At 40.8% G+C, this 15,661-nt stretch overlaps 1 protein-coding gene across 4 annotated transcripts; it reads left to right on the top strand.

Moving 5' to 3' along the window:
• Positions 1 to 780: 780 nt before the first annotated feature.
• tcta (T cell leukemia translocation altered) lies at positions 781 to 14,130 on the top strand. 4 transcript variants are annotated; one of them, XM_078414200.1, is made up of 4 exons: positions 781 to 1,199; positions 7,200 to 7,254; positions 9,000 to 9,038; positions 13,108 to 14,130. In XM_078414200.1, the coding sequence occupies exons 1-4, from the start codon at positions 989 to 991 to the stop codon at positions 13,145 to 13,147; spliced, it is 345 nt and encodes a 114-aa protein (XP_078270326.1). In that variant the 5' UTR covers positions 781 to 988; the 3' UTR covers positions 13,148 to 14,130. The 4 variants fall into 4 exon arrangements, with proteins under 4 accessions (XP_078270326.1, XP_078270325.1, XP_078270328.1 ...); XM_078414199.1 differs by having other exon boundaries at positions 11,444 to 14,130; XM_078414202.1 differs by lacking the exon at positions 9,000 to 9,038.
• Positions 14,131 to 15,661: the final 1,531 nt, after the last annotated feature.

The following is a 15,661-nucleotide window of genomic DNA, read 5'->3' as shown; positions in this document are numbered from 1 at the left end:
GTACTGAAGTTGGAACGAACAAATTAAAGGAACAATTTTGATCCACTTAGCTTTCTGTTTTCCTCTCAATTCATGGACAATGTGGACAAGGAATCAAGCTGAATCGTGCTGAAGTTGGAACGAACAAATTAAAGGGCCAATTTTGATCCACTTAGCTTTCTGTTTTCCTCTCAATTTATGGACAATGTGGACAAGGAATCAAGCTGAATCGTACTGAAGTTGGAACGAACAAATTAAAGGACCAATTTTGATCCACTTAGCTTTCTGTTTTCCTCTCAATTCATGGACAATGTGGAAAAGGAATCGTACTGAAGTTGGAACGAACAAATTAAAGGACCAATTTTGATCCACTTAGCTTTCTGTTTTCCTCTCAATTCATGGACAATGTGGAAAAGGAATCAAGCAGGAATCGTACTGAAGTTGGAACGAACACATGTAAGGAACAATTTTGATGCACTGTTTACCTCTCCATCGATGGACAATTTGAAAGGCGGTTTGAACGAAGTGTGATCGCGCTCCCCGTTGCCAGGCAACGCTACTTTGTCCTTTCCCCGATCCCGTCGGCGGGGCGTCGCGGACTACACACGTAGTTTATGATACGTGCCCGCAGATCCGCCAGAACTGACAGGCGATTTGCATCGCAATGAAACAAACACAGAGAAAATCGCGCATCTATTAAAATAGTTTGTTTAAAATAAACTCGAAACAACGGGGTTGCGGACGGAATTGGGCGCGAGGGGGTGGGGCAAGGAGGGAGGGTGGGTGTATGGGGGAGGTCCGTGTGGCGGACTGGCGCTGTCTGCGGCGGGAGAGGCGATGAGACGGCGCATCATCGCTGCGGCTGTCGCTGTGGTCGGGCGGACTCGCTGGGGAGCAGCACCAAAGCAGTAGGCGGCGGGGGCAATTTTTAAAAAAAAAGTAAGAGCGAGGGCCAGAGGAGGAAAGGGGACACCTCCGGCCCACGAGTGATGCTGCGCCTGGAGCGGGGATGGAGTTGCCGTGGGATCTCGGGCTTCTCTCGGGCCTGCTGGAGAGCGTGGTGTCTTTCTGCAGCGAGTTCGCCCACGACTGGGGCGCCAACGACATGAGAGTCACAATCTTCAAGTTCCTGCTCGGCTGGTTGGTCTGCAGCTTGGTGGCCATTCACATGGCCTGGAAGTTTTACGGGGCGACCGTCAACGACATGTACTACAGGCAAGGTTTGTGGTGGGAGGGTTGTTGAGGAGTTGGAGTGGATAGGACTGGGGGATAGGGGGAGTGAGTGGAGGATAGGCGAGTGAGGGTAAGAGTGGGGGATAGGAGCATGGATGAGGATGTGAGTGGGGAATGGGGTGGGAGTGGAGGTAGGTGGGGTGGGGTATGGGTGGAGGTAGGTGCAGGTGGGGGAGTGGATGGGATTGAGGTGGGTGGGTGGCCAGGGAGCTTTGTTTTCTAATTTTACCCTGTCGAGTATTTGTAACATTGAACTCAAGCCACTGTAATTAAAGAGGTGACACGAGATACTGGAATCTTGAGCAACGTATAAAGTGTTGGAGGAACTCAGCGAACCGGGCATATCTGTGGGGGACGAAGAAGGGTTCCGTCCCGAAATGTCGCCTGTCCATTTGTTCTATAGATGCTACCTGACCTACTGGGTTACTCCAGCACTTTGTGTTTTACTCACTCACTGTAATTAAAATCGGGCATTGTTAATCCTGAACGGGTGACCTGAAACGTTGGAGTCAAATTGTTTAAATACTCAAATGTATATGATCCTGTTCTATTTTTGTAGCAATTAGTCATCTAATTTTCAGTTATTTTAGCCCAGGTTCTACCATCCCCTGCTTTCCCTGTCGTATGTGGACAAATGGATACAAGTAGTAGGTAATCTCGTGGGGCAGGAATAATTTTCGATGTAAATCAGGAATGTCGACATCAGTGGTTAATCCTAAAGTTTTTGCCCTACAGTGTTATTGTCCATGCCCGAAACCAAAAGATCAGCACAGGTTAAGGTTCAAACAGTATTTGTTATGCCTCTGTTTCCATTGCTTTGTTCTGTGGAGTGTCACATCTATGGTGGTGATCAGCTGTCATTGAATAAATATTTTTCCCTTTTGGTTTAACTTCATTATTTGGGAATGATCAAGCTATTTGCTGCTAGGGTTCTGTTGGGTAAGTTGGTTACAAGTGAGGAAATTATCGGACTCTGTTCTTGACTCCTGTTAAATATTTGTTTTGATGATTGGGATCAAAGGCAGATATGGGCATTTTGCCATGTACGTGGTGCATTCACATTGGACTAATTCTTTTCAAACTGTTTTGCAAAAAAATCCCACTGAGAACTCGACCAGTTTAACAATGAAACATAGTGCAGTCTTGTTATATCATTTTGCTTTTAGTTTAGTCAGAGTTGACAATGACTTCCATCTAGTTGTGATGTGATATCCCAGTGAGGCCATAGTGGGAACCACAATCTTTACTACAGATGGGTCTGGAAGTGCCTGAGTGGAGGGACTGCATAACCTGAGATGGTGAACTCCTTTCACCATTTTTGCCAGGTTTCTGTGTGCTCCCAATTAGTGGATTCTGTGTTCTCTGTGTCGCTTGAATGCCCTCTGAGCAGTCATTTGCGAGGAATTGTTAGGAATCAGTTGGGAAATTACTTCCTTTTCCCTCAAGGAGGCTTTGAAAATATCAACATTTTCTTCCTTTATCCGAAACTTGGCCTCAATGTTCGGTGTGTTAGCCTGAAAGAGGATCTCTATGATGTTCATTAATAGAGTGGATTTGAATTTTATGGAGAAATATTGATGGCATCATTAAGGTGCCTCTGTAAGTCTCAAAAGCATACATAAGGATAGTAATACTTGCTATATGGCTTTGAGTTGGATTTGCGGTCTTGATCTTCACTTGAACCTTTCCTGTCACCCAAATACTTTGCTGTTACACTGAAGCCACTGGTGAATTTCAACATTGATATCTGCTTTCGTTGAGAAATGGCACCCAAAATATGGTGGTTCACGTTTCCGAGGGTCCTTGAACATTTATTGTCAAGGTATGGTGTATTGTATGGTGGGGAGGGTACAGAGATGGTTCAGGAGGGTGGGGACAGGAAGTGTGGGGAAGGTACCAGGATGCTGCATGGTGTTATGGTGTTTATTGTCACGGTAGGATAGGTTGATGGAGAATCTCTGTGGTGGCATGGTGGCATAACTGTTAGAGCTGCTGCCTTGAAGTACCTAAGACCCAGGTTTGAACCTGACTTTGGGTGCTATCCATGTGGAATTTACACGTTCTCCTTGTGACTTGTAGGCTACTTGGCCTTAAAATTCCCCCGAATGTGTAGGAGTAGTTTTGTTTATTGTCACGTGTATCGAGGTAAAATGAAAAACTTTTTGTTGCATGCTAACCAGTCAGGAAAAAGACTATAAATTATTACAATCAAGCCGTTCACAGTGTACAGATACATGATCAAGGCTGCTGTTGGAGTAGAGGTTTAAAAAAAGTGGAGCGATTGTAATGAGTGATTGCAGATCCACTTCTGGGACCAGCAAGCAGAGTCTCCTGGCTTGGCTGCCATAGTGAATTTAGAATAACATGGAACTAGTGCGAACAGGTCATCAACACTCGTGTTTCCATGCTGTATTTCTAAACATAAACAAAACATTAATTTACGTAATTACAAATGATGTCATCATTTAGATACAGGTCATTTAAGTTTGTAATTTTAAGTTTGTTTTCCTCTGCTTGCTGACCCACCTTAACTCCTGGTCCAGAAATTGTTTGGTTTTTGTGTTTTTCATCTTTAATTCCCTTGATGGTATGTAACCTCCAGTCTTAATCTCTGCTCACCATCAATTCAGGCTTGTGCATCTCCAACATTGTTCTTGGTGGCTTTTTTAATTGTTCAGTCACAACACTCTAAAATCACCTCCTAAACCTCTATTCAGTTCATTACATTCCTGTGATGTGTAATGGGGTGTATTTTTACTTTAATTTATATAAATTCAAGTTATGCGTTTATTGAGTAACTGGAGCTTGATAACAATTTTATCAATTTACCTGCTTGGATTCTAGTGCCAAGCATTGTACGCTGCAGTTCTTTTCTGGTTGAAATCAAATAATTCAGGTCACTTTTTTGGACTTTTTACAAAAGAAGAAATGTGCAGATTTCCACCTGCACAGACCCCACCTCTGTTTATTGTAGAGAGCATCGTGACCAGCTGGTAGAGCCGCAGCCTCACAACACCAGAGGTCTGGGGTTGATTCTGACCTCTGGTGCTGTCTGTGTGGAGTTTGCATTTACTCCCTGTGACTGTGCGTTTTCTCCGGGTGCTCCAGTTTCCTTCCACATCCCTAAGATGTGCAGGTGTGTAGGTTAATTGGCTTCTGTAAATTGCCCCGAGTGTGTAGAGAGTTGTTGAGAAAGTGGGAAAACATAGAATTAGTGTGAGCTGGTCACCGTAGGTCGGCGTTCACTCGGCGGGCTGAAAGGCCTGCTTCCATGCTATATCTCTAAGCTAAACTAATTACTATACAAGAGGTGGAGTGGGTGAAAGTAATTTTGAAACTAACCTGTTACACAGCTGTGATTAAGTGACAAACAGGTCCTGCTGCTATGGTCATTAGCAACAAAACACCTTTATTATGAGATCAGGCATTTTGTCCTGTCTTTTAGTGCAGGTGTCATGGATTTCTGGATTGGCTCTACCTTTTAGTATTCAGTTGGGTTTTAGCAACTGGTAAAACTGAAGAAAATGTGGTTCAATTCTCTACTACCTTGAACCAGTTTTTCAGATGAAATCATGAGCAACCTGGTCACTGATTAATAGTAAACACTAGACCAAATGGACCCGTTGGGCCCAAACCTCTCCTGCATTGCAGCACCCTCTCCCCCCCTCCCCTCCCCTCCCTTCCCCTGTCCCCCACTCCATCCCCCTCAACCCCCGTTATCCTCCCTCCTCCCCCCTCCTTCCACCCTCCCTCCCCCCTCGGAAATAGATTTAAACTTTAACATGTGAATAACTTAAAAAATATAACACCGATTTCAATGAAACCTCTTCCATTAGCACCAAAGGGACGACGGTGAGTAAGGTGGGCCTAAAATTGTCGCACTATCATGTACCGTTTTGGCTATAGTTCATGAAAAAACAAACAAACAAATGAGAGTTTTAGTATATAGATTATTGGAGCAAGTTACTACAGATTCTGGAATTTCCTGAATCATTTTGCCATCTTCCATCATCACAAAGTTGCACCTCTCCTCCAGTGAAGGTCTTTTAGAGGTAGAGATAAACATCACATCTGATAGAAATTTGTTCAACCTGCAGCAGTTGTACTCCAGATTCAAGGTCACAGTGAGCTGCACTTTGGTCTGCTCTATATCAGTCAGTTTCTCCGTTTTCTCTCCACCTCCTTCTGTGAAACTTAAAATCATTTGTCTTCACACTTACTAATCTGTTAAAGAATCCTTGCCTAATACATACTATTAGGATTTTAGTTAGAATATAAAATGTCTAGGCGTTACAAGGTACAAGCATGTATGGTCAAACCGGCATTCTTCCCACAGACAGAGATTTACTGATTACTTGAAGATCACTGTACTTATTTTGTACATTTTATTCCAAAGTATTTTTGAAATTATTGGATCAATGGTTTCTTGCATTAATATAGTGGCTTTAGTGTGGAGAATGTTTAGTTGCACTATTTTTAACTAGTTTTATTCAGAAAGTGAGAGCCAATTCAAAGTCTAAGATAGACACAAAAAGCTTGAGGAACTCAGCGGGTCTGGAGAAAAGGAATAGGTGACGTTTAGGGTCAAGACCTTTCTTCAGACAGTCAGGGGAAAGGGAAACGGGAGATATAGACAGTGATGCAGAGAGATATAGAACGAATGAATGAAAGATAGGCAAAAAAGTAACGATGACAAAGGAAACAGACCATTGTTAGCTGTGTGCTATGTGAGAATGAGCACAGATAATGACACTCAACAAGACGATTTTGAAGAAGGTACACCTTGGGTAGGGGAGAGAGTGAGAGAGAGCGAGAGAATTGTCCAAGCAAAATATGAGGTTATGTTCCTCAAATTTGCATTTGCCCTCACTCTGACAATGGAGGAGGCCTAACACTTCTAAAACGTACAAAATTGCAGAAGAGTCAAAAGCCCTTTGGCTACCGTGTCTGTGGCAAGCTTCCTGCCAAATTGATCTCTCTCTTCTGGTACTCTATTCTCTGCATATCCATGTGCTTATCTGAAAGATGCTTAAACACCATAATCTCCATCCACCACCACCCCTGGCAGTGCGTTCCTGGCATCCACCAGGCAGCATTTTGGTAAATCTCTTCTGCGCCTTCTTCAAATCCCAGAATTGTGCACAATACTCCAATTTTGGCCTCACCAAAGTTTTATAAAGTTGCCGACTTCCTGACTATTATACGCAAAGCACTCGTTTAGTACCTCACCTACACTCTCTGACCCCCAAGTATAACTTGAGTGGTCTTACCTTTCCACTAGTTACCCTTGTTTCAAATGTACATACAAAATGTTGCTTGTTAATTTTGTGGCCTCTTTTAGTCCTTCAAATTGCCTACTTGAGTTCTTCGTGCTTGCATTATGTTTCTCAAGGACCCTGTTTGACATCTTTCTAAACCTTGTATAGGCTTCCTTTTACCTTTTGACCAAATTTAGAACCTCCCTGGTCATCCAAGGTTATCTTACCATGCCATCTTAACCCTCTTCCTTACAGGAACATGCCACCCTGATCAGTTAGTCTTTAAAGGACTCCCATGTGTCTGATGTGGACTTGCCCAATGACATCTGCTCCCAATTTACTCCTTTCCTTCTGCTTAATAATGTTGTAATCTGCCTTACCCCAATGTAGTACTTATCCCAAAGGTCCAGACTTGGCCTTATGAATAACTATCTTAAAACGTATAGCATTTTGATCGTTGTTCTTAAAATGCTCTTCTACTTGTTCACGCAATTCAGAGATTGAACAACATTGCTGTTGTATTCTTAATGAATGATAGGTAGGCTATGGTTTTGCACTTTCAATTTTTGGTGAAGTTTTTCCATTTTTGGATTTATGCCAGAGAAATGCTGCAAGAAATTAGTGGTTTCTTCTTTTTCAAAATAGGTGGATATGGGAAATTGTAAAATTATCAACTGACTTTTTTTTTTTACATGGGACAACTTTTTTGAATTTGAGTTTCTTTTGCAGGGAGTGGAGGTCAGAATGGTGGCACTCCAGATGGATCCTCAAACTTTGCTCGTTGGTATGTTTCTATATTTTTATTTATTAAATAACTTCTTGGAACTGCAGAATAGCGCACTTGATAAAAGTAATGATTTGGATGAAAACCTTTTCAATAATTTTAGTTGATTCCATTTTCATATGTCTAAATAGTTGGTTCTGCCACCAGTCCCAGCCTAGTAACTTTTTTTTTGTCCAGGCACATGAAATAGGTAAATTAACTGAATTTCTGTAAATGCTTGTGTACTTGAATTTGGTCAAAAAGAGATTCTTCCTGATGAAGATTTAAGTATTTTGAGCAATTAAAATCCCCTCTGCATTCTATTGATTACTGCAAAACAATCATAAATGTGAAAGCTGGTTATTTTTATGTGCCTGCCTAATCCAGCCTGTGATTCTGTAAGAAAAAATCCATAGTTTCTCTTTCTCTCTACAATAACCCAATAAACTGACCATAGACGATAGACTGAACCAGCTAGTTTCCTCAGTTGCCTTAACTTGGGCGTTAGAAAGGTCCATTCTTTTTAACAGGAAAATGTTAGCAGATAGGTTTATAGCAGGATATAGTTCAACTGGGGGAAAAAAAGGCAAGGGAACAGCAGATGGAATATAACTTGGCCAAGTGCAAAGTGATGTGTTTTATGAAATTAATCTGGGGCAGAACATAAACTTGAATGGCAAGGCCCTGGAAACTCATTTTGAACAGAGTGCTTGGCATGCAAGTACATAGTTCCCTGAACATGGCAACGCAAATAGACGGGATGCCAAAGAAGTTATGTGGTACTGTTACCTTTAATGCGTTGAGAACAGGAGTTAAGGCATCATATTACAGTTTTACAAAAGTTTAGGCTGCACTTGGCATATAGTGTACAATTCGGGTTGTCGCACTACAAGATGTGATTAAGCTAGAGAGAGTGCAGAAAATGTAAGAATGTTGAAAACAGGAACTGCAGGTACTGGTTTACACAATAGGACACAAAGTGTTGGAGTAACTCGGTAGGTCAGGCAGCATCTCTGGAGAATATGGATTGGTGATGTTTCTGGTTGGAACCCTTCAGACAGAAGAAGTATCCCGCTTGTGGGATATGGGATTTGCAATCAAAACTGATCTTTGTGCTCTTTTATGATGAGCCTTTTCACTAGATAGTAGTGTAACAAAGACTTGTTTAATCCTTGGTATGTGGTAAGTTAGTTGGTTCAGATGGTGAGACTACTAGCAATTGGCTGTAACACCATTCAGCTCAATGGGGGGAAAACTGATTGTGACTTCTGTTCCTCGTCACCCTTTTAATATGTTTTAGTTTAGAGATACAGCGTGGAAACAGGCCCTTTCGGCCCACCAAGTCTGCGCCGACCAGCGATCCCCGCATATTAACATTATCCTATACCCACTAGGGACAATTTTTACATAAATCAAGCCAATTAACCTACATACCTGTACGTCTTTGGAGTGTAGGAGGAAACCGAAGATCTCGGAGAAAACACACGCAGGTCACGGGGAGAACGTACAAACTCCATACAGACAGCACCTGTAGATCGAACCCAGGTCTCCGGCGCTGCTTTCACTGTAAGGCAGCAACTCTACCACTGTGCCACCGTGACGGCCTTAGTATCAGCAAATTAGTTGGGAGACTGCCATGAGTTGTATTCAAGGAAAAGTTATGACTAGAAGTTTAACAATGAGGCCTAATGCATTTCATACAACTTTGTGCATGTGACAAATGATACCAACTTTGATTCCTAAAATTTATTTATTTGTTCCTGCAGGGAAAATGCCGGTGGCGAGTCATTTAAAAGTCACAGAGAGTGAGTGGCGAAGATGTGTGAACTCTGTAGCCGAGGCATGCACTAGTTTCTGTATGGAGTAAAGATGGTGTGAACCTGCAGCTCTTTGGGTGCTAGGCTCGTCAAAGTTTAAAGTATTGTGGCCTGTTGACTTGAAATGTGCCATTTGTGATTCGATGCCATTAATGTGCTTTTCTTTTGTAATATTCCTAGGCTTTGCTGAGTTGACACTTGTATCAGGGAACTTTTGCATTGGAACATGTATTGGTTTAAATAGAACCAATACTGCAAAATGTTTATCTTGAACAGTGAATTGGCATAATCCATTAAGAGTCAGATACAAGAAGGAATAAGTGTAACTGTAAGCCTGACAATGAATATTCAAAAAGAACGAATGAATTTAGTGGAGTGTAGCCCATGTCACTATTGACCTGCAACACTTATCAAAAGGTACACTAATCAAGATTTGGTAAAATCGAGGAACACTGATCAGTTATCCTTTTGGTTATATATTTGTACTTTAAGACTGCTAAACTATTCCAAACCAGCAATAGAATGGTTTGAGAGGGTTTATCTGAGAGAGATATTGTTAAAAAATTCACTTGTAAAATAGAGCAGTTTAAAATTTTAACAATCAATATGCTATTGAATTTTGACCTTTATATCTGAATCTGAACTTGTGTGCAAGAATGATTTGATAAAGTTGAACTGAAATCTTAGTTACACGATATTGTACTGACCTCAGAGTTCAAAACAATGTAAAATATTACTGAATGAATCTGTTACCTCAGTCTACCTGTAACAAAACTGTTCCCTCGCTGGGAGCAACTTTTAACTCTCTTGTAGTGTCCTTTGTGAAGTTGGACAGGCAACCTAATGGGGGATCTGCAGCTTGAATTTCAATTTTCTAATGAGTTAAAGAGGAACCAGGACTTTTATTTTGCAGACTGTCATTACTAAGTTGCACAATATTGGTAACCAAACATTGTCATGGAAGTATAGAGACAAGTTTCTGTGAGTGATTCTTTTCTCTCTTCGCCCTGACCCCCCTCCTTCCCCCCCCCCCCCCCACCCCAGTAGAAATAAATAAAATTCTTAACATCGACCATACTGTTTGGTGAGAGAAGATCTTCCTTGGAAATTGAGAACCCATTAGGTGCCCAGTGTCCTTGTTTTTTCATTGGAGTTTACATTTAGACAGACGATTAAAATATGTCCATGATCCCTACCTGAAGCAGTTGGGAGGCTACTTTAGATATTCGTTTGGGTGTTTGGCTTGCGTTGAAATCTTGTTTGTAACATGAAGTAGGTGGAACATACTTCAAACACAGGTATCATTTGTCCAGCCTTTGAGACCTAATTAGATGGGAGTTGTTTGGTTTATTATAATTTGAACTGTGAGGAAAGGAGGCGGAGGAGCAGAAATGCCATGGTGCTTTGTTGAAGTGATCAAACCTGTAATGGGATTTGCTGTGAGTCAGATGATTCTCCGTCCAAGGAAAAATAACTGAAATGGACCCTCTGTCACTCCAGCATGAGGTGTTATGAATCAACCAAGTAGATTTACATTATGAAAAATATTCTACAAGATTAGGAGTTGGGTAATGTGTGCCATGAAAATAGCCTTCAGTTGAGTGTCTGAACTATTGGAAGACGGCAGTTTTCCACAGTGAATAATGAGAATCCATGTTAAAATTAAGTTTCCATTATACTAAAAATGACAGGGTCATATTTGATGAGTTAAGCATTGATGGATGATGATCTACTAATTGTTTAATGAAACTCAGTGGGGTTAGTGATATGAATAGGTTGCTGGATTTGTCTTGAGTTGTCACACTTTTCTCCCCCTTTCCTCAAAACAACTGCAATGCAAGCTGTGATATAAAAAGCTGTTCTTGAACAACATAACAGATCTTGCACCAGGATGCACCAGTTCCATTCAATTTAATGACTGGGGGAAAACAATACTGTACATGGGAGCATATCATTTAACATTTATATTAAAACAAATTCCTGAAGAAAAAAATAAATTTCCATGCCTATTAAAACTATTTGTATTGAAAGGAGATGATGAAATATATTAAGAAGTATAACTCTATGCTGGCCTGCTGAAATGGGTTCAATTTTGAGGTATAAATTAAAATTTTTGTTTACACTTGCTGGAAAAAAACACAGTGAAATTTAACGGATCAGATTTGTGGTACAAGTCCACCACCAATTTTCCGGCACCCTAGGTTCCAGGGACTTGCCAGATTATCCTTCTTGCCCAACCAACAGAAGGCAATATAATAATTAAACAAAACACCTCAGACCCACTAATCATACCCCTCCCATGTCTCTAAAGCACCATGGACTGCTAGAATCGTAAGTAAAACAAATATTAAATGTAAATTAAATTTACAGCGAAACATGCATTTCTTGCACAGACACCCTGGGCATCAGTTAAAGAGTTATCCTCGGAAGTCCCGATGAGGGTCGGATTGACAGCTGCCCACGGGGCATGGGCGCCGCTTTCCCGCTGGCGTGCAGCCTCCGGAGGACAGAAACACAAGCCCAGGTCGAGATCGGCGCCCTCATCCAGCCTAGGTGCCACATTTTCGGGTGTACTTCTGAATGCCCATTCCTCTGAGTTGGCAGCACCATTGGCAAATTGCACGGAGTCCAGCTGCGAAGATCCCGATAAGGTCGAGATCAGCTGCCTCAACTGGCCTAGGCACCACATTTTCGGGGGGACCTCTGGGGGGAATTTAAAGTGCACACTCTTAATTTTGTCTGGATTAAAGGAGGTGCTAGAACATCAGTTGCCGGAAAATCAGTGGTGTACTTGAACTATATTTGTTTATTTTATGGTGCGTGGCTTGACAGTGTGATCTTGCACCTTCCCACCCAACCCTCTCCCCCACATATCAAAAATATCTGGATTGAGTGCAGCTGGAATATTAATGATATTATTTGTACTAGGAAGATCAAAATTAGAAATGTGATTGAGTAATGAAATTTTCCCATCTTAATTGCAAACACAAATAGTGTAATATCCATTGATGGGATGGAACAATATTAAGCTGAATGTTCAATTCCAAAAACAGAGTTATCACTGGCCTTGCTTTGGCTGTTGTGCCTTCATTAAGAATAGAATGTAAGTTTTGTGTTGGTTACTAAAATGTGTCACAATCCAGAGTCTCATTATTTCTTTACCCATAAAAGAGATGCCTCACTTGATATAGTCCTGTTTTATGTTAAGTGGTACGATTTAGCACACATGTGTTGCATCCCTTCAAAGCAAGCTTTTATGTAGGATTCTATGGCTCCAATTGTCATCCATTGAATAACCAAATGAAAATACTGCCAACTATACACCCCTAACCCATGTCTTAGCAATGCGGTATGCGGGGAAAAGGGAATTCTTTCTTTTGCACTAACATGAAACTATTTTCTCTCTGTTATGTTCACCTATATTGGTTTTCTTTAAAAATCGTATTTTATTCTTGCCTAGGTCAATTCTTTTGCGTTTACTCCCTCATAATTCATCATTGTCCCCCAGGGGCAGCACAGTGGTGTAGCGGTAGAGTTGCTGCCTTACAGCGCCAGAGACCCGAGTTTGATCCTGACCACGGGTGCTGTGCGGAGTTTGCACGTTCTCCATTACTGCGTGGGTTCTCCAGTTTTCACCCACATTCCAATAATGTACAGGTTTGTAGGTTAATTGGCTTCTGTAAATTGTCCCTTGTGCGTAGGATAGAACTAGTGTACTGGTCGCTGGTCGGCTTGGACTCTTTGGGCCGAAAGGCCTGTTTACACGCTATATCTCTAAACTAAACTCTAATTGGGTAGTAGAAAATATATCAAGCTTACAAAAAATTGAGTGGAGAAATAACGTATTTGCATTGTCCAGGGACCTCCGAGAGCAATCGGAAGCACTTTTTTTTTTTTTTTTGCTTAACTTTATCTATTCTATATCCTCTGACAGCACTTTCCTGGTTGCTCTTAGCTCCAGCTTGTATTCCTGCAGCCATCTGGCCATATCCTTGGGTTATTCTTGATCTGTAGTGCACAGTTTTACAAAGTAATTGTTTGTATTCTGCTCCTGCAGGAAAGAGCCCCAGCAGCACTACTCCAAGGACACTTTGTGATTTGTCTTCACCCCTTTATTTCTGAAGTTCCTTGCGGAGCATAACACGAGAGAAAGAGGTTTCAGGCTTTTGCCAAAGCTTTTGTTGAACTGGCTAATTGAAAAGGCAGTTCATGGAGACAAATTTCTTCCTAGTTTTTTTGTGTATTCTGCGGACGGAAGTACATGATCTGTACAACGGAACCAAGACCAGTTCAATACTGCGTATAAAGTCCCACCATTTTGTGTGTGTGTCTCTGAAGGGATGGGTGTGCTGGGCATCTTCCCAATCCACCATCATCCCCTTAAACCTGATTCAGTATGTGCAGTTAATACTGTCAAAATGGTTGAAATAAAAGTGTAGACTGTAACCTTTTTACCATTGCAATGTTTTGTTGTAGTCTTGTATTTTGCAGGAATGCAATATGCTTTTTGTTGCACAGTGTATTTTTGTTCCGTATCATTGTTTACTCATTATATTGTAGTGAAAATGTTGAAACTCTGGATTTGAAATGCAGTATGCCAAATATTAGTCCTGAAATAACAGATGCTGGGCTCAATACTGAAGTGATGTATATTCTACTGAAACACCCTTTTTCTATAATAAATGTTTTGTACGTAAACAATACATTTTGTAAATCACTGTGATCCAGAAATTGGATAACCTTTGTAAACTTGTTCCCCGAATGTTAATTAACTTATATATTTATGTTTGGACATGTAAAGGTTTTCCCTGATGCTGTATATTAGAAATAAACCTGTGTGTGTGTGTGTGTGTGTATATATGTACATTTAGCTTACTTTTTTTTTGGGGGGGGGAAGACAATTTGATTATGTTTTAAATATATAAAAAACCGTTGCAGAAACATGCTGTTGTTTGTATTGGTGTTTTTCATTGCTGAAAACCATCTTTTAAATACTGAATCAGATCCAGTCTACAAAACTACATTTTGTTGTAACCGGCTCAAATAAATATTTAAAGAAAAACAGACTGGTATAAATAAACTGGAAGATCAAATTACTTATTCCTTGTATTGAGTTTTAATATTTATCTCCAATGTTTTTCCCTTTGGAATATGAGCGTTGTCTAACTGGATTGACATGATGCCATAAAATGCATCACCTCTTGTTATTGAAGACAACTTTAGTAGTATGTGTCATTACTTGTTATTGATTGCAGCTGGCTTTGTGAAAGAAAACATTAAGTTAGTCCCTCAGGAAGAATGAGTCATCAATCTTTTGGGAGGGCATTGCAAGCCTAATTGCAAAACCTACATGAGGTTTTGCATATTTTCTACTGAGAAATAAAAAAAATGTTTGGGATGTTAGTTTAGTTTGGAGGAGAGAAAAGGTGGTATGTGGTTCATTTTATACCCATTTCCTTGTAGGCTGTGGAATAGGAAATCCTTCAAGTAAAAATATACTGCCTAGTATATGTTTTTGAGTTTTTATCCTTGATTTCCTCTGAGTGCTTTTCTTTTGCCTCTCCTATTTTGATCTCTATTAGGGGTATATAGGGTAGGGCTCTAGGAATTCCTCAACGTTTACCCTACTGTTCATCCTCTGGGTGAGGCCAAGGGCAGGGTGAAACTGCCATGAGGTTCTGCACCTCTTTGTGTGGACTGGCCGATTTATTAATAAGCCAAGGGCGCCTTCCTTTTGCACGCGAGGCTAAATTCTTGATTAGTATGGAAGTCAAAAGTTATGAGGAGACGGCAGGAGAATGGGATTCACAGAGAAAGGTAGATCAGCCATGATTGGTGGAGTAGAGTTGATGGGCTGATTGGCCTAATTCTGCTCTTATGACTTATGAACATGACAATAGGGCCTTAAGTAACCTTTACCAGTTTCCACAGCCAAGCTCCATTTGATTGCCTTAATTTGTAAATGCTTTCATTTTCCAGGATGGGTTGGTACATGGCAATTAGGAGTGGCATTTTTCAAATTCCATTTCCTTCTCAGCCAACAGTGTTTAGGTAAATTGTAGCATGCAAATTTAAAAGCAAAGTAAAATCCCATTGACTTTATTTCAGATTTCGAACACACTGAAAACACTCAGCAAATCAAGCAGTTACTGTGGGGAGAGAATGAGAGTTAATGTTTTCAATCACCGACCCATCATTGGTGACCTAACAATAATGCCGAAGATGAGATGCTTCGAATTGGAAAAAAATTACATTGGAAATAGCAATTTAATGTTGCCTAAAGTGGTACCGGGGGATGCATTTATTTATTAGAATCTGTGCAAACATAGTGTTACTGGGTTTCTACCATCCTTAAGGTAGAACAGCTAAAAGACCAGCTCTATGGCCTGGGGTAATTCCTGTCAAAAGCAAAAGTAATAAAGATGCAAAGTGCTGGAGTAATCCAATGGGTCAGGCAGCATCCCTGGAAAAAGTGGATAGGTGACTTCAGACATTTACTGAGATCTAGATGATAATTGGTTATAAACTTGCCATATTAACTTGAATGTAGTGTGCTAATTTTCAATTTGTTTTGTTTCTTCCCATCTGTCTACTCTGACATGACCATTCCT

This window comes from Rhinoraja longicauda, chromosome 17, assembly GCF_053455715.1.
Source record: "Rhinoraja longicauda isolate Sanriku21f chromosome 17, sRhiLon1.1, whole genome shotgun sequence".
In the NCBI taxonomy this organism is placed as follows: domain Eukaryota; kingdom Metazoa; phylum Chordata; class Chondrichthyes; order Rajiformes; family Arhynchobatidae; genus Rhinoraja; species Rhinoraja longicauda.
Note: the sequence above shows the minus strand (reverse complement) of the source record. Positions and strands in the feature narration are given on the sequence as shown.